The 18815-nt window shown below is 38.9% G+C and overlaps 1 protein-coding gene across 4 annotated transcripts in view; it reads right to left on the bottom strand.

Moving 5' to 3' along the window:
* RICTOR (RPTOR independent companion of MTOR complex 2) overlaps window positions 1–18815 on the bottom strand; it is a 140120-nt gene that overhangs the window by 9222 nt on the left and 112083 nt on the right. For all 4 annotated transcript variants that reach the window (XM_003359762.6, XM_005672429.4, XM_085002122.1 and 1 more), the window contains 3 exons: window positions 18134–18311; window positions 17275–17359; window positions 16282–16515 (listed from right to left, as the gene is read on the bottom strand). In XM_003359762.6, coding sequence (XP_003359810.4) covers window positions 16282–16515; window positions 17275–17359; window positions 18134–18311 — 497 coding nt within the window. The remainder of the gene's footprint in view (window positions 1–16281; window positions 16516–17274; window positions 17360–18133; window positions 18312–18815) is intronic.

The following is an 18815-nucleotide window of genomic DNA, read 5'->3' on the forward strand; positions in this document are numbered from 1 at the left end:
GTTAGAATCACACTGTATTTCTAAAGACCTCATTCATTCTCATTAAAAACAAAACAAAACAAAACAAAAAAAAACAAAACACATTTCTTACTAAGCCAGGTTCCAAAAGAATTAGTTTGTCCCATCTGAAGATGTGAAACAGCATCCTAAGTATGATGATAACATAAGGCTTTTTAAAAATTTTTTTCAGGAGTTCCCGTCATGGTGCAGTGGTTAATGAATCCAACTAGGAACCATGAGGTTGCGGGTTCAGTCCCTGCCCTTGCTCAGTGGATTAAGGATCCGGTGTTGCCGTGAGCTGTGGTGTAGGTTGCAGATGCGGCTCGGATCCCGCGTTGCTATGGCTCTGGCGTAGGCCGGTGGCTACAGCTGTGATTCGACCCCTAGCCTGGGAACCTCCATATGCCGTGGGAGCGGCCCAAGAAGTGGCAAAAAGACAAAAAAAAAAAAAAAAAAAAAATTTTTTTTCATTGTTTTACATTTATTACATTTACAGTTGTACAATGATCATCACAATCCAGTTTTATAGTATTTCCATCCCACACTCCCAGTGCATCCCCAAAATAAGGCTCTTACTACATGGGGTATTTTTGTGTGTGTAACCATATGAATAAATTTTTAAGTGAAATAATTACATGCGCTAAATGGATACTTAAAAAAACATGTTGGTAGAATAATGGCATTATTTATAAGTGTGTATATTCTAGGAGAAGGAGAATCAAAAATTCCTGAAATTGGGAAAGGAACAGCTAGTTCCAACTTCTTCTGCATGGAATAAAATGTCTATGACTCTGGTGAAAGCAAAACCATGCATACTAGGTTGATGAAATTTACCTCTAGGGACCTTTTTTTCAATCTTCTCTTAAAAAGTAGTCAATGCAATGAACGTTTATTCAAGACATTTTATTTCAAGATTGCTTTTAATTTGAATGAAGCATTATGCCCATAAACGGAACCATTTTATCTGTGATTGACATTTATTTTTGTGTGTGTCTTTTTGCCTTTTCTAGGGCCACTCCTGCGGCATATGGAGGTTCCCAAGCCAGGGGTCAAATCGGAGCTGTAGCTGCCAGCCTACACCACAGCCACAGCAATGCTGGATCCTTAACCCACTGAGCAAGGCCAGGGATTGAACCCGCAACCCCAGGGTTCCTAGTTGGATTCGTTAACCACTGAGCCACGATGGGAATTCCTGATGTTTACTTTCTTAACCTTAGTTGTTTCCTTTTATTGTTTCCTCTCTTTTTAATTAACAATATTTGAGCTCAGCTTTATTTTATTGTTTAATAAAAAATGGAGACGATAAAAGCATAGGACCGACCAGACTCTAAGGGACTGGATAACTTCTTTACTCCCTGTATCTGAGCATGATACCAGCTCCAGCCACTATATGTTGAAAAGAATAAAAAGTTCTAAGCAAGCATATATATATATAGATAGATAGATATAGATATGTCTCCATATGGGTTAATTCAGAAACATCATAAGCCAAATTTTTCCTACCAGAAAGCAGTCAAGTCCCTATAAAGCTTATGGGAAATCCTGAAATAATTATTTATGAAAAAAATTAAGAATTCCTGTGAGGAGTGCTCTCTCTCTCTCTCTCTATACATATATATACACTCACTTGATAACCACTTCTCCTGGGCAGCAGGGATGTTAGATGAAATGAACAGGAGACTTTCCATAGGAGCACAGTAAGAGCATTCCATCAGAATTTATGAAAGAATATTATTTTTAACATAAAATAATTTAGTGTATGTACCATTTACAGAGAGCTTACTGAACACTAATCACACATGTCAGTAAATACCAAAACCACACCATAAGGTGGGTATAATTATTTCCATTTAGAGGTTTAAGAAAAAATTAAAAAGTAAAGCTCAGTGAAATTAAGTGGATTGCTGAGGATCAAAGAACTACTAAGACAGAACAGTCTGGCTTTGAGCCTAGGTCTTCTAGACACCAAACTCACTGCTTTCTTATGTTTACATTCGTGGTCTTCAGTGTTCCTTGGAATGCTAGCATTTCCTAGCCTCCTCTACCCCCAATTATATACCCAGGCAAGGACAGGTAGATGGAGTGCCCTTTCATGGTTTCCCCTACACCCTCATCTGCATACCACTGATCTTCTGTATAGTTTTCTACTGAAACATGGATTTTGGAGCTACGATAATTTTGAAAACCACCACTTTCTCTTTAGGGTCCTCCCCTCCCCAGTGTAGTTTCTATCCATTCCTTACATATTGTCAAATTTAATAACCCAGACATTGAGACTGATCTTGCCATTACCCTTGGCTGATTTTTTTCCCCCCAGTGGTCTCTTTTTCACAGATGTATTGGTCTAACACATTTAGGTTTCCCACTCTCAGTTCATTTAGCTACACTAGGGCAAATGTGGTGGTATATACAAAGCAGAGCCAAAAGAAACATGTAATTCTAAATTTTGAAAGGCCAACATTTTGCCTTCACACTAAAAGATACGATGCCTAGACAACTGTGAAGGTGGCAGACACAGAATAAATGAAATGTCTTAACAGCCTCTCCTCTGAGCTTTAACATTTTTTGAACTACCACTACCAACACTACCACCAGACTGAAAGTTTTTTTTTCCTTCTTTTTAGGGCTACACCTGAAGCATATGTAAGTTCCTAGGCTAGAGGTTGAATCAGAGCTGGAGCTGCTGGCCTATGCCACAGCCACAGCCACAGCAGATCCTTAAGATCCACTGAGCGGCGCCAGGGATTGAACCCAAATCCTCATGGATGCTAGTTGGGTTCACTACCACTGAGCCACAATGGGAACACCTGAAAGTTTTAAAGAATGAAAAGTGTTGTGTTCAAGTCATGTGTCCATTTAAAATGATCATTAAACAGAAAAGGGGATCAAGATGGTGGAGGAGTAAGAGGTCACACTCACCTTCTTCCACAAACACATCAAAAAAACACACCTACATGTAAAACAACTCGCACAGACATCAACTGAATGCTGGCAGAAGAACTTAAACCTCCAAAAAGGGCAAGAAACTCCTGACATAACTGGGTAGAACAAAAGAGAAAAAGAGAGAGAGAGAGAGAGAAGGAATCAGGATGGGAGTAGCATTCCTGAGAGGCATCTGTGAAATACAAAAGGAACCCACATCCTGGGAAGCCACCTAACCAAAAGGGAGATCATCCAAGACAGAGAGACCTCAAAGTTGCCAAGAAAAGCGCAGCAGCTGGACTGAGGAGGGCAAAGCAGAGTGAGAGCCACCCAGATCATTGGCACCACTGCCCTGGACACCACGGCCTGAGATGCATGAGTGGGGGCTGGGCACTGAGACTCAGGCTCCAGAGGTAAGTCCCAGGGAGATGACTAGGGTTGGCAGTGTGGGGACAGCCTGAGAGGCTAAGGAGCGGTGTGCTACAGGCTGGGGAGTAGAACGCAGAGGGAACTTGGGAGGAGGTCTGGGCCAGCAGGAAAAGCAAGGCTCCAGTGTTGGGGAGGGCAAGAGGAGAAGGGGAAGACCACCGTAGGAATCTTCCTGTATGCGCACCTGCGCGGGCTCTCAGAGGGCGGGGCGCCTCTGGTACAGGCTCTGGGTGGTGAGAAGCCACATGCTCTGGCTATGGGAGACTGGGCGCTTCTTGTGCAGGTTATGAGTGGCCAGGCACCTCTTGTGTGGGCTAAGGGCAGCAGGGGGCTAAGTGCGACACGGTGCCTCTTGCGTGATCTACATGTGGCAGAGTTCAGAGAGAGGTGTGGCCTGCCACCACTGGGGGCCTGTAAGTGGGCTCCACCTGTGGCCTCAGTCACCTCAGGGGTTGGCAAAAAAACAAAGAGGGCAGTGCAACCAAGCACCACACGTTGTTGCTCTACTCTGGGAACACATCAGCCCTGCAGCTGCCACTGCCAAACGCTCTGGGCAGTGCCCAGACACTTGATCACTGTCCCTTCCCAGGATCCTGCAGCTAGGAGCAGCTGGCTCAGTACCTCCTGCATGGGCTAAGTAGGACAGGGTGTTTCTTGTGTGGTCTGCATGTAACAGTGGCAAACTATGACAGTCACCTCTGACTCCAGAGCGGGGACGTGGCCCACTGCCACCAAAGATCCCTGAGCAAGAACCACCTGCAGCCCCAACCACCGCAGAGGGCATCAAAAAGGAGGACATTGCAACGGAACACCACCTGTTGTTGCTCTCACTCCTCTGAGAACACAACCACCCTGCAGCTGCCACTGCCAAATGCTCTGAGCAGTGCCCAGATGCTTGATCACTATCCCTTCCCAGGAACCCACAACTAGGAGTGGCTCCTGTGGGGGCTAAGCAGGATGAAGTGCTTTTTTGCAGGGTCTACAGGTGGCGGGGGCAAACTACCGCAGTTATTTCTGACTCCAGAGGTGGGCATGCCCTGCCACCACTTGGGGTCTGTGAACAGGCACCATTTGCAGCCCCAATCATCTCACCACAGAGGAGGGCCTTGTGACCGAACACCACATGTTGTTGCTCTTGCACCCCTTGGAGCACACTGGCTCTGCTGCTGCCACTGCCAAACGCTCCAGGCAGAGCTCACACACTTGATCTCTGTCACTTCCCAGGATCCTGCAACTAGGAGCAGCCTGTGCAGCACCTCTTGTGTGAGCTAAGTGAGACAGGGTGCTCTGCATGGTCTGCAGGTGGCCAGGGCAAACCACCACAGTTATCACTGACTCCAGAGGTGGGCATGCCCCGCAACCTCTAGGGGTCCCTGAACAGGTACCACTTGTGGTTCCAATCACCTCAGAGGAGGACAGTGCAATAGAACACTAGCTGTTGTTGCTCTCACTCCCTTGGGAACTCACACACCCTGCTGCTGCCACTACCAAATGCTCTGGGCACCTTGTAAATCTGCCACTTCCCAGGGCCCTGCAACTAGGAGTAGCCTGCGCCACCTTCCTGAAGGTCCTTGCTACTGTTAAGAATCCAGCAACCAGGCACTGACTACTAGTCCTATCCATTGCCTCCTTCTCCCTGGAAACATGCTCAGCACCCTGGGGATAAGGGCCTGCTCATGCCAAAGAAAGAGACAGCAAGTATTCAAACTCCCATGCCAAAAATAAATAGTAACCCCCCACAAAATACAAAGGAGTGCTCTTGCATAGAAGTAGCCCTCCAAAACTATAGGTTGGCTTCCCTAAACTCACAGAAAAAGAAAAGCATAAGCAAATGAAGAATCTCAAAAACCATTCCCAGTTAAAGGAACAGGAGAATTCACACGTAGCAGCAAACAATGACACAGACCTCTGCAGTCTGACAGACACTGAGTTCAAAAGAGAGATAAGGAAAATACTGAAGAAATTAAGGCTGAACATCAAGGAATTAAGAGCAGATATGAACAGTAGTAGCAGATTCCTTTAGAAAGGAACTAGACAATATAAGGAGGAACATAGAAAAATTAGAAAATTCACTTGTGGAGACACAAACTGAACTAAAGGCACTAAGGAGCAGAATGAATAATGCAGAGGAACAAATTAGTGACTTAGAAGACAGAATAATGAAAATCACCCAATCAGGACAGCAGACAGAAAACCAAATGAAAAAACATGAAAGCAATATAAGAGATCTATGGGATAATATAAAGCAGGCCAATCTATGCATAATAGGAATTTCCAGAAGGAGAAGAAAAAGAAAAGGGAATTGAAAATATATTTGAAGAAATTATGTATGAAAACTTTCCAAATCTAAAGGAAACTGATATCAACATACAGGAGGTAGAGAGGGCCCCAAACAAGTTGAACCAAAATAGGCCCACAGCAAGACATATTATAATAAAAACAGCAAAAGTTAAAGAGAGGATTCTAACGGCAGCAAGAGAAAAGCAAAGCTTTTAAGGGAACCCCCATAAGCCTATCAGCTAATTTATCTACAGAAACACTACAGACCAGAAGGGAGTGGCAAGATATATTTAAAGTTCTGAAAGGAAAAAATTTGAAGCCTAGAATACTCTATCTGGCAAGAGTATCATTTAAAATAGAAGGGGAAATAAAGTGATGATAAACACAAGGAACAGGAAAAAGGACAAACATGAAGATGTTAAAAAAGGACTTCAAAATCATACACTGTGGGGAAGGAAAGTAAGAAAATATAGACTTTTTTTTTTTTTTTTTAAATAATGTGTTTCAGCCTATATGACTACCAGGCTAAAGCAAGCAGATACTAGAAGGGGTTAATATACTTAAAAAACAGAGCAACCAAAAATCAAAACCAAACATTACATCCACAAAAACTAAAAAGAAAAGTACTCAAGCATAACATAAACAGAAACTACCCAACCAAAAAAAGAAAGGAAGAAAGGAGAAACAGAAACAACTTGAAAGAAAGGTTTAAAATGGCAATAAATACATATCTATCAATAATTACCTTAAATGTCAATGGAATGAATGCTCCAATCAAAAGACAGAGAGTGGCAGATTGAACAAAAAAGCAAAAACCTGCTGTCTACAAGAGACTCACCTTAGGGCAAAGGACACTACAGAGATTGAAAGTGAGGGGATGGGAAAAGATATTTTATGCCAATGGACAAGACAGGAAACAGGAGTTGCAATACTCATATCAGACAAAACAGACTTTAAAATGAAGGGGATAAAGAAAGACAAAGAAGAACACTATTTAATGGTAAAAGAATTCATTCAAGAAGAGGATACTGCAATAGTCAATATATATGCCCCTAATATCGGAGTACCCAGATACCTACTACAAATACTAACAGACATAAAAGGATAAATTGATGGGAATACAATAATAGAAGGGGACTTTAACACCCCACTCACATCAATGGCCAGATCCTCTAGACAGAAAATCAATTAAGGTAAGAGATCCTAAATGACATAATAGGAAAGGTAGACTTAATCGACATTTTTAGGACATTACATCCAAAAAAATCAGAGTATACATTCTTCTCAAGTGCACATGGAACATTCTCAAGGAATGATCACATACTGGGGCACAAAGCTAACCTCAACAAATTTAAGAGTATAGAAATTATTTCAAGTATCTTCTCTGACCATGATGGCATGAAAACAGAAATCAACCACAAGAAAAGACATGAGAAAAAACTAACTACATGGTACTAGACATGCTACTAAAAAACCAATGGGTCAATGAGGAAATCAAGAAGGAAATTAAAAAATACCTCAAGACAAGTGATAATGAAGACACAACCACTCAAAATCTATGGGATGCCACAAAAGCAGTGCTCAGAGGGAAATTCATAGCAATACAGCCTTCCTCAAAAAAAGAAGAAAAATCTCAAATGGACAACTTAACCCACCACCTAAATGACTTAGAAAAAGAAGAACAAACAAAACCTAGTCAGCAGAAGGAAGGAAATCATAAAGATCAAAGAGGAAATCAATAAAACAGAGATTCAAAAAACAATAGAAAAAACCAATAAAACCAAGAGCTGGTTCTTTGAAAAGGTAACAAAATTGACAAACCTCTGGCCAGACTCATCAAAAAGAGGAGAGAAAACACCCAAAAAAACAAAGTAAGAAATGAAAAAGGAGAAATCACAATGGATACTGCAGAAATACAAAAAGACATAAGAGAATACTATGAACAACTGTATGCCAACAAATTTGACAACCTAGAAGAAATGGACAACTTTCTAAAGACTTACAGCCTGCCAAAACTGAATCAAGAAGAAAGAGATCAAATGCACAGAACAATCACTAGAAATGAAATTGAATATGTAATAAAAACACTCCCTACAAACAAAAGTCCAGGACCAGATGGCTTCACAGGTGAATTCTACCAAATATACAAAGAGGAACTTATACCCATCCTCCTTAAACTTTTCCAAAAGGTTGAAGACGAAGGAACACTCCCAAACACATTCTATCACCCTAATACCAAAACCAGACAAAGATACCACCAAAAAAGAAAACCATATGCCAATATCTTTGATGAGTACAGATGCAAAAATTCTTAACAAAATTTTAGCCAACAGAATCCAACAACATATCAAAAAGATCATACATCACAACCAAGTGGGATTCATCCCAGGTTCACAAGGATGATTCAACATTCACAAATCAATCAACATCATACACCACATTAACAAAAGAAAAGTTAAAACCACATGATCATCTCAACAGATGCAGAAAAAGCACTTGACAAAGTCCAACATCCATTCATGATAAAAACTTTTACCCAAGCAGATAGAGAGGGAACATACTTTAACATAATAAAAGCCACTTACGACAAACCCACAGCAAATATAATACTCCATAGAGAAAAGCTGAAAGCCTTCCCACTAAAATCTGGAACAAGACAAGGATGCTCACTCTCACCACTGTTATTCAACATAGTATTGGAAGTCCTAGCCACAGCAACCAGATGCACAAAATAAATAAATTGGAAGAAAAGAGGTAAAACTGTGACTATGTGCAAATGACATGATACTATGTATAGAAAACCCTAAGGACTCAACCCCAAAATTGCTTGAACTGATCAACAAATTCAGCAAAGTAGCAGGATATAAGATTAATCAGTTCCATTTCTGTATACTAACAATGAAATATTAGAAAAGCAATACAAAAATACAATACCTTTTAAAATTGTACCCCCAAAAAATCAAATACCTGTGAATAAACCTGACCAAGGAAGTAAAGATTTATATGCTGAGAACTATATAACATTAATCAAGGAAATTAAAGAGGATTCAAAGAAATGGAAAGATATTCCATGCTCCTGGCTTGGAAAAATTAATATTGTAAAAATGGCCATATTACCCAAAGCAATCTACAGATTCAATGCAATCCCTATCAAATTACCCATGACATTTTTCACAGAACTAGAATAAACAATCCAAATATTTATATGGAACCACAAAAGACCCAGAATCGCCAAAGCAATCCTGAGAAACAAAAAACCAAGCAGGAGGCATAACTCTCCCAGACTTCAGGCAATATTACAAAGCCACAGTCATCAAGACAGTGTGGTACCGGTACCAAAACAGACATACAGACCAACAGAACAAAATAGAGAACCCAGAAATAAACCCAGACACAATTAATCTTCGACAAAGGAGGCAAGAATATAAAATGGGAAAAAGACAGTCTTTTCAGGAAGTGGTGCTGGGAAAACTGGATAGCTGCATGCAAAGCAATGAAACTGGAACATGCCCTAACACCATGCACCAAAATAACTTCAAAATGGATTAAACACTTAAACATAAGACAAAATATCATCAAACTCCTAGAGGAGAACATAGGCAAAACATTCTCTGACATCAACTGTACAAATGTCTCCCAAAGCAATAGAAATAAAAGCAAAAATAAACCAATGGAACCTAATCAAACTGACAAGCTTTTGCACAGCAAAGGAAATCATTAAAAAAAAAAAAAAAAAAAAAAAAAAAGACAACTTACACAATGGGAGAAAATAGTTTCAAGCAATGCAACTGACAAGGGCTTAATCTCTAAAATATACAAACTTATACTACTCAACAGCAAAAAAGCCAACAACCTAATTGAAAAATGAGCAAAAGACCTGAATAGACATTTCTCCCAAAAAGATATACAGATGGACAAAAAGCACATGAAAAAAGTTCAACATCCCTGATTATTAGAGAAATGCAAATCAAAACTACTATGAAGTACCACCTCACACCAGTCAGAATGGCCATCATTAGTAAGTCCACAAATAACAAATGCTGGAGAGGATGTGGAGAAAAGGGAATCCTCCTGCACTGCTGGTGGGATTGTAGTACAACCACTATGGAACTACCATATGACCCAGCAATCCCACTATTGGGCATATACCTGGACAAAACTTTCCTTGAAAAAGACACATGCAAAAGTTAGACTTAATTGATATCTTCAGGACACTACATCCAAAAAAAGCAGAATACACATTCTTCTCAAATGCTCATGGAACATTCTCAAGAATCAACCACATATTGGGACACAAAGCGAATCTCAATAAATTTAGGAGCATAGAAATTATCTCAAGTATCTTCTCTGACCACAATGCCATGAAATTAGAAATCAACCATGGGAAAAGCAAAGAGAAAAAACCTACTCCATGGAGACTAAACAACATGCTACTAAAAAACCAATGGGTCAATGAGGAAATCAAGAAGGAAATTAAAAACTACCTTGAAACAAATGATAATGAAGACACCACCTCTCAAAATCTATGGGATGCTGCGAAAGCAGTGCTCAGAGGGAAATTTATAGCAATACAGGCCTTTCTCAAAAAAGAAGAAAGATCCCAAATTGACAACTTAACCCTCCACCTAAATGAATTAGAAAAAGAAGAACAAAAAAGTCCTAAAGTCAGCAGAAGGAAGGAAATTATAAAGATCAAAGAAGAAATCAATAAAATAGAGACTCAAAAAACAATAGAGAAAATTAATAAAACCAAGAGCTGGTACTTTGAAAAGGTAAACAAAATTGACAAACCCCTGGCCAGACTCACTAAAAAGAGGAGAGAAAGAACCCAAATAACCAAAATTATAAATGAAAAGGGAGAAATCACAACGGATACAGCAGAAATACAAAAAACCATAAGAGAATACTATGAACAACTACACGGCAACAAGTTGACAATCTGGAAGAAATGGACAATTTTCTAGAATCTTACAGCTTGCCAAAACTGAGTCAAGAAGAAACAGACCAACTGAACAGACCCATCACTAGAAATGAAATTGAAGAGGTCATAAAATCACTCCCTACAAATAAAAGTCCAGGACCAGATGGCTTCACAGGTGAATTCTATCAAACATATAAAGAGGAATTGGTGCCCATCCTCCTTAAACTCTTTCAAAAGGTTGAAAAAGAAGGAATACTCCCAAAGACATTCTATGACGCCACCATCACCCTCATTCCAAAACCAGACAGAGATACCACCAAAAAAGAAAACTATCGCCCAATATCATTGATGAATATAGATGCAAAAATTCTCAACAAAATCTTAGCCAACCGAATCCAACAACATACCAAAAAAATTATACACCATGACCAGGTTGGGTTCATCCCAGGTTCACAAGGATGGTTCAACGTATGCAAATCAATCAGCATCATACACCACATTAACAAAAAAAAAGTCAAAAATCATATGATCATCTCAATAGACGCAGAAAAAGCATTTGACAAAGTCCAACATCCATTCATGATCAAGACCCTCGCCAAAGTGGGTATAGAGGGAACATTCCTGAATATAATCAAAGCCATTTATGATAAACCCACAGCAAATATAATACTCAATGGGGAAAAACTGAAAACCTTCTCACTCAAATCTGGAACAAGACAGCGATGCCCACTCTCACCACTGCTCTTCAACATCGTTTTGGAAGTCCTAGCCACAGCAATTAGACAAACAAAAGAAATAAAAGGCATCCATATAGGAAGAGAAGAGATCAAACTGTCACTGTATGCAGATGACATGATACTATACATAGAAAACCCTAAGGACTCAACCCCAAAACGACTTGAACTGATTAATCAATTCAGCAAAGTAGCAGGATATAAGATTAACATTCAGAAGTCAGTTGCATTTCTGTATACCAGCAATGAAACATTAGAAAAGGAATACAAAAATACGATACCTTTTAAAATTGCACCTCACAAAATCAAATACCTCGGAATACACCTGACCAAGGAGGTAAAGGACCTATATGCCGAGAACTATAAAACTTTAATCAAAGAAATCAAAGAAGATGTAAAGAAATGGAAAGATATTCCATGTTCCTGGATTGGGAAAATCAATATTGTGAAAATGGCCATCCTACCCAAAGCAATCTACAGATTCAATGCAATCCCTATCAAATTACCCATGACATTTTTCACAGAACTAGAACAAACAATCCAAACATTTATATGGAACCACAAAAGACCCAGAATCGCCAAAGCAATCCTGAGAAACAAAAACCAAGCAGGAGGCATAACTCTCCCAGACTTCAAGAAATACTACAAAGCCACAGTCATCAAAACAGTGTGGTACTGGTATCAAAACAGACAGACAGACCAATGGAACAGAATAGAGAATCCGGAAATAAACCCTGACACCTATGGTCAATTAACCTTTGACAAGGGAGGCAAGAACATAAAATGGGAAAAAGAAAGTCTATTCAGCAAGCATTGCTGGGAAACCTGGACAGCTGCATGCAAAGCAATGAAACTAGAACACACCCTCACACCATGCACAAAAATAAACTCAAAATGGCTGAAAGACTTATATATGCGACAGGACACCATCAAACTCCTAGAAGAGAACATAGGCAAAACACTCTCTGACATCAACATCATGAATTTTCTCAGGTCAATCTCCCAAAGCAATAGAAATTAGAGCAAAAATAAACCCATGGGACCTCATCAAACTGACAAGCTTTTGCACAGCAAAGGAAACCAAAAAGAAAACAAAAAGACAACTTACAGAATGGGAGAAAACAGTTTCAAATGATGCAACTGACAAGGGCTTAATCTCTAGAATATATAAACAACTTATACAACCCAACAGCAAAAAAGCCAATCAATCAATGGAAAAATGGGCAAAAGACCTGAATAGACATTTCTCCAAGGAAGATATACAGATGGCCAGCAAACACATGAAAAGATGCTCAACATCACTGATTATAAGAGAAATGCAAATCAAAACTACCATGAGATATCACCTCACACCAGTCAGAATGGCCATCATTAATAAATCCACAAATAACAAGTGTTGGAGGGGCTGTGGAGAAAAGGGAACCCTCCTGCACTGTTGGTGGGAATGTAAACTGGTACAGCCACTATGGAGAACAGTTTGGAGATACCTTAGAAAACTATACATAGAACTTCCATATGACCCCGCAATCCCACTCTCGGGCATCTATCCGGACAAAACTCTACTTAAAAGAGACACGTGCACCTGCATGTTCATTGCAGCACTATTCACAGTAGCCAGGACATGGAAACAACCCACATGTCCATCGACAGATGATTGGATTCGGAAGAGGTGGTATATACACGCAATGGAATACTACTCAGCCATAGAAAGGAATGACATAATGCCATTTGCAGCAACATGGATGGAACTAGAGAATCTCATCCTGAGTGAAATGAGCCAGAAAGACAAAGACAAATACCATATGATATCACTTATAACTGGAATCTAATATCCAGTACAAATGAACATCTCCTCAGAAAAGAAAATCATGGACTTGGAAAAGAGACTTGTGGCTGCCTGATGGGAGGGGGAGGGAGTGGGAGGGATCGGGAGCTTGGGCTTATCAGACACAACTTAGAATATATTTACAAGAAGATCCTGCTGAATAGCATTGAGAACTTTGCCTAGATACTCATGTTGCAACAGAAGAAAGGGTGGGGGAAAAATGTAATTGTAATGTATACATGTAAGGATAACCTGACCTCCTTGCTGTACAGTGGGAAAATTTAAAAAAATTATAAAAATAATAAATAATAAAATGATCATTAAATAGTAGATGGACTATTTTTAGTTATCTGCCATTAATAATAAAGATGTCTCATTTCTGACTCACAAAGTCCTTAATATGGCCAACAGCAGTGCTTCTCAAACATTAACATGTACGTGAATAAAATGCAGATTCTGATTCTCAGTGTGGGGCAGAGTTTGAGACTCTGCATCTCTAACAAACACTCAGGGATGCTGCTGCTACTGGTCCACTCTGTGTAGGAAATGATCTGCAGAACCTGGTCTCTACCTATCTTTCTAGGCTGATCCTCCATCTCCTTCTCCCTTTGCTTTCTGGGCTCCATTCAAATGGGTCATTTTAGTCCCTTCTACTTCCCATGTTTGCTCCCATCAAAGAAGACCTTTATCATGCTACTTCCTTTGTCTTAAAATTCTCTACACTCTAATCTTCACTTAGCTACTATTCATTCTTTTGACCACAGCTCAATAGTAATTCTTCAGAAGTTTCTCCTTTGATCTGCCTGCTTGGTTATATTCCTTTGCTAATACTACAAACACATTCTTGATGGCACTTGTTACAAATATATATATATTTTTGTATTTTTGTCTTTTTAGGGCAGTACCCATGGCACATGGAGGTTCCCAGCCTAGGGGTCTAATTGGAGCTAAGCTGCCAGCCTGCACCACAGCCACACCAATGCCAGATCTGAGCTGCATCTGTGACCTACACCACAGCTCATGGCAACAGTGGATCCTCAACCCACTGAGCAAGGCCAGGGATTGAACCTGCAACCTCATGGTTCCTAGTCGGATTAGTTTCTGCTGTGTCACTACAGGAACTCCAACAAATATAGTATTTTATTTGTGTATTGATTGATTAATCTAGTGATCAATCTATCCAGTTCCTTTCCTACTGCACTACAGCTCAAAGAGTGTAAGAATAGTGCCTTTTTAAATTTTTTTTCCTCTCACAATTGTTTCACTAGCATCTAGTTTAATGCCTAACCCACAGTAGTGGCATAATAGTACGTTGGATGCGTGAATGAGTAAAGGTACAGTGACTCTAACAATTAGCCTCCCTCCCTTCACACCTCTGAGAGGATCATCAGTGGTAAATTGTAATCATTTCCCAATTAAGAGTTATTCTCCCCCTTCTGCTCCCCAATCTAACACTTCACATTATGAGAATAACAAGCCAAGGGGCTCCAATGACTGTGCCAAGGTGAGAGTCTTGCTGACTGCAGCACATCTTCCTCCACTTACCAGCCCAGTTAGAGACCACAAGTGGATTAGAAGTAGCTGGGACTGTCTTGTGACTAGGGGGGTAACTAGGGGGCTGGTTTTCCTGTTTTTCGTTTGATAAATAAAGAGAAAAGAGTATAACAAGATTTCCCATCATGGCGCAGTGGAAATGAATCCAACTAGGAATCATGAGGTTGCATGTTTGATCCCTGGTCTCACTCAGTGGGTTAAGGATCTGGCATTGTCTTGAGCTGTGGTGTAGGTTGCAGATGCAGCTCAGATCTGGCGTTGCTATGGCTCTGGCATAGGCCAGCGGCAGCAGCTTTGATTAGACCCCTAGCCTGGGAACCTCCATATGCCATGGGTGCAGCCCTATGAAGACAAAAAGGACCAAAAATTTAAAAAAAGGGTATAGCAAAACTCCATATTAAGTGCTTCATAAGTATTTGCTGATGAGTAAATGAAGAAACAGAACTTGCAAGAACTAAAATATCATGATGTGTAGACAAATGATTTAAAACAGCATCTTCATCACTGTGTACAATACATCTGAATACTGCCCAAACCTTTCACTCCCAGAAAATGAAAATAATTACAGCATGCTAGGTTCCTGGACAGAACTACTCATGAAGAGAAAAGCCTAGTCCAAGGGTCTGTCAAACCCAAACCCAACCGGTGCATGAAGGCACTGAGGGGATTAATATCTCAGCACATCCATGTCCTACTTGTGGTTCATTGGTGTGCTGCCACCCATCAGCTGGGACGCTCTGAATCAGAATACCAAGGAGAAATCTGGATGAATAAGCCAGAGGACTTAGTATCATTAGGTTTTTCTGAGGGTGTCTAAATGATATTCACCAAGAAAAGTACTATAATAATACTTTAAACACACATATACTAATTTGAAATAGCTAATATATGTGCTTGCACCTGGATCTGATTTATTTACTCCCTCACCAAAAACATATCGAGTGCCTAGTGTATAAAGCAGTATGCAGCTAGGTTTGGAAAGATAAAAATGAAAAGATGCAAAAGACCATACCCTGAAGGAACTAAAAAATAACTAAGTAATATATTATCACAATAAATCTATGTACAAAGGGCAATGAAAATGAAGAAAAAGAAGTGTCAACATCTGACTAAGAGGATGAGAGAAAGCTTTGGAGATAAAATTGAGGATGAGATGGGCTTGCCAAATGGACTGTGTCTGTGTGTTAGCTTGCATGTGTGTGAGAAGGGAGGGTGTAAGAGGGAACAGCAGGGAAAACACATTTTTCATGCCTAGAATCATAAAAAAGAACACAGTCTGTTCAAAAACATTACGTCAGTAATGGTAAATCAATTATAAGACAGGAGAATGGTGCAAAAGACAACAGAAAGATCACATTTAGAGTCTTGTATGCTGGACATGAATAATCAGTAAAGAACTGGCAACAGATATCCCAGGCAATGTATAGGAGATGAATTGGAAGGGGCCAAAATTGAAGACTGAAACACTAACGCTCCAAAAGGGAGATGCTAAGTGATTGAACAAAGTGCGATGTAGTGAGAATGGAGTTGGGATGATTAACAGGGCTGAGAGAGGACTTGTGACTAGAGAAGATTCAAATTCAGTTGGATTCATCTAGAAGGACATAATCACTCACCTGAATGACTACAAATTGCACTCAGTTGGTTACTGGGCTGGAAACCCAGAATTTCAATACAGACACAATAAAGGCAGTTATCGTCTGTATGTTCCTGTAGTCCAGTGTCTTCTGTACTTTCTAAAAACAGAGAAGCATCTGAATGGATTGAATTCATTATTTCCGTGAGACTCATCTGCTGTCGTAGCAAGTGAAAAGAGTTTTTTACAAGACCTCCAGTTCCAGATGGAAGACCTGTGCATAAGTAAATATAAAACATAATCTGATGAAGAAAGTATCAATGACACATGGTTCAAGGTGCCTTAAACTACACGAAATTTTAAAGAAGGAAAAGTAGGAAAGAAAACCAGAACTCTTTCAAGGACTTCAAATCTAATCTTAACTGGGGAGAAAAAAAGGTAATTTGTTTTAAACAGCAGATATGTTTATATTAAGATGATGTTTTAAAAACAAAATAAAAAAGATTATACAATTAAGGCATCATTTCAATTACTCTCAATATTTGCATAAAGAAAAGTAGTAATTTGGAGTCTAAAGAGGTCCTTGTTAAGAAAAAAAAAAATCACGATTATAAAGCTTTAAGTCTGTGGCTGATATGCATGTATCAATGAAAATACTTATACAGTACAGGATCTCTCATAATAAAGAGAGATCCTATACTGTATAAGCACATTTTTCTTCGTTTTCCTCCAAACAGCTGTTTCTTAGACATATGAGGGTATTACAATTTTTTTATGTTATTATTTATTTGTTTAAAACAGAAGCACTTCATTTGGTTTTTGTCCTTTTGAGAAGCTAGGTACTTAGTTGTTTCCTAAGTTCTCCACACACGCAACAAAAATACTGTGGTTTAATGTTAAAAGTACTCAAACAACTGTTTTGCTTATATTTTTTTAAAGCTGATCCAAAAGTAAGTATACCTGAATTTTGAGTGTCATCCTACTGAGAAGAATTTTCTTTTTAATATAGAGGAGAAAAAAAACCATATGTTACCTCCTGCATCATGGGCAAATACTCTTGCACCTCGATCATCATGTGGAGGTATGTTTTTTGTCTGAAAATAGGGAATATCCTTTACCTAAAATAGACATAAATCATGGTAAGTCCTATTATAAAAAGAAATTCACTTTATGAATGTTAGTACAATTAAATGAAATATAATTTAAACTGAATTACTATACCACATGAACTTGTAATCATAAGATTACTGAAGAGGGTTATTAAATCAAGTCAAAATTTGACAGAATAGCATAAAACCTTTAAAGTCTTATTTATTCTTGATGATTTAAGTGGATATTAAAACAATTATTTATCTGGAATGTCTTTAGACTTCTAAATAAATGTGTATTCTTCAGTACTATCTCTCATCTAGAGATTTCTGAGTTTTTTATGGGACTACCACAAGTGGCTGCCATGTATGGGATAAACGGAGTTAAGGATTACATAAAATAATGTGTACATCATACACTTCAAACTTACACAGTGTTATGTGTCAATTACATCTCAATTTAAAAAACCAACAAGTAATAACTCAAATATAACTAAAAAGCAAAACCAGGAACTAAAATTTGCTACAGAGAACAGACTGATAGAGAAACAAGATACTGTTTTGGTATGATAAGAGAAGAAAAGGATAGTGTTCTGAGGACCTAGAGATGCTAAATAAAAGAGAATAGAATAGTTGAGAAAAGTGAAATAATTTTCATCACAGAATTTCTTTAAATAAAACTACCTTAAAAAAAATCGCTTTCCCCCAAGTTATAATTTCACTCTAGATTATAATTCCTAGTAAGCAGTTATAGAATATGAAAAAACAGTAAACCAACTCACAAGAAAACAGAATTTATGATACCTGGAATATATCATTGATGTCTACTGGAAGGGCAAGACCAATGTAGTCATCTGAGCTACCGTAAGTCGCACTGGACACCATGGACCTCACGGAGGAAGATCGCTGCAGGGTATTTTGGTTAATAGGACTTAATAAATCTTCTTTATCTAACGAAGCATAACTTAAAGCTTTCATGAACCTATAATGCCATTAAAAAAACTGCATTAGTTTCTTGATTTGTAATATCAATCATATAAAGAAATTAGTTTATTTTCATACCTTCATAAAAAAGAGGAAGCCAGTCAAGTACTAAACACTGCCATCTTGTTTACTGAGAACATTATAAATAATTGGAAATATTTATCTCTTATAAATTGATATATAAAAAGCCATTATGTAATGTTGACTGTTGACCAAAAACAACTGTATGGTCTCCCAGGTGAAAGTGAAAAGGTGAGCAATTAAAGATAACTTTCAACATCCAGAAATAAAACAAAACAAAAAACTGACCTCAGAAGTCAGAGCGGTTATCTAAGGATGACCTTCACCGAGACTGCTAGATTTGCTATCATACAACTAAGGGCACATCAACTATCTCTATTTAACATTACTTTCATTAAAATAAGAATGATCACTTATTCTTTGTGTGGTAGGTACTGTAATGCTTTATCAGCATAAGATTTTGTAACACAAAGACACAAAA

This window comes from Sus scrofa, chromosome 16 (assembly GCF_054392235.1).
Source record: "Sus scrofa isolate SSC_HxYL_T2T_F1_AM1 chromosome 16, Sscrofa_HxYL_maternal_Yorkshire_Landrace_v2.0, whole genome shotgun sequence".
Lineage (NCBI taxonomy): Eukaryota > Metazoa > Chordata > Mammalia > Artiodactyla > Suidae > Sus > Sus scrofa.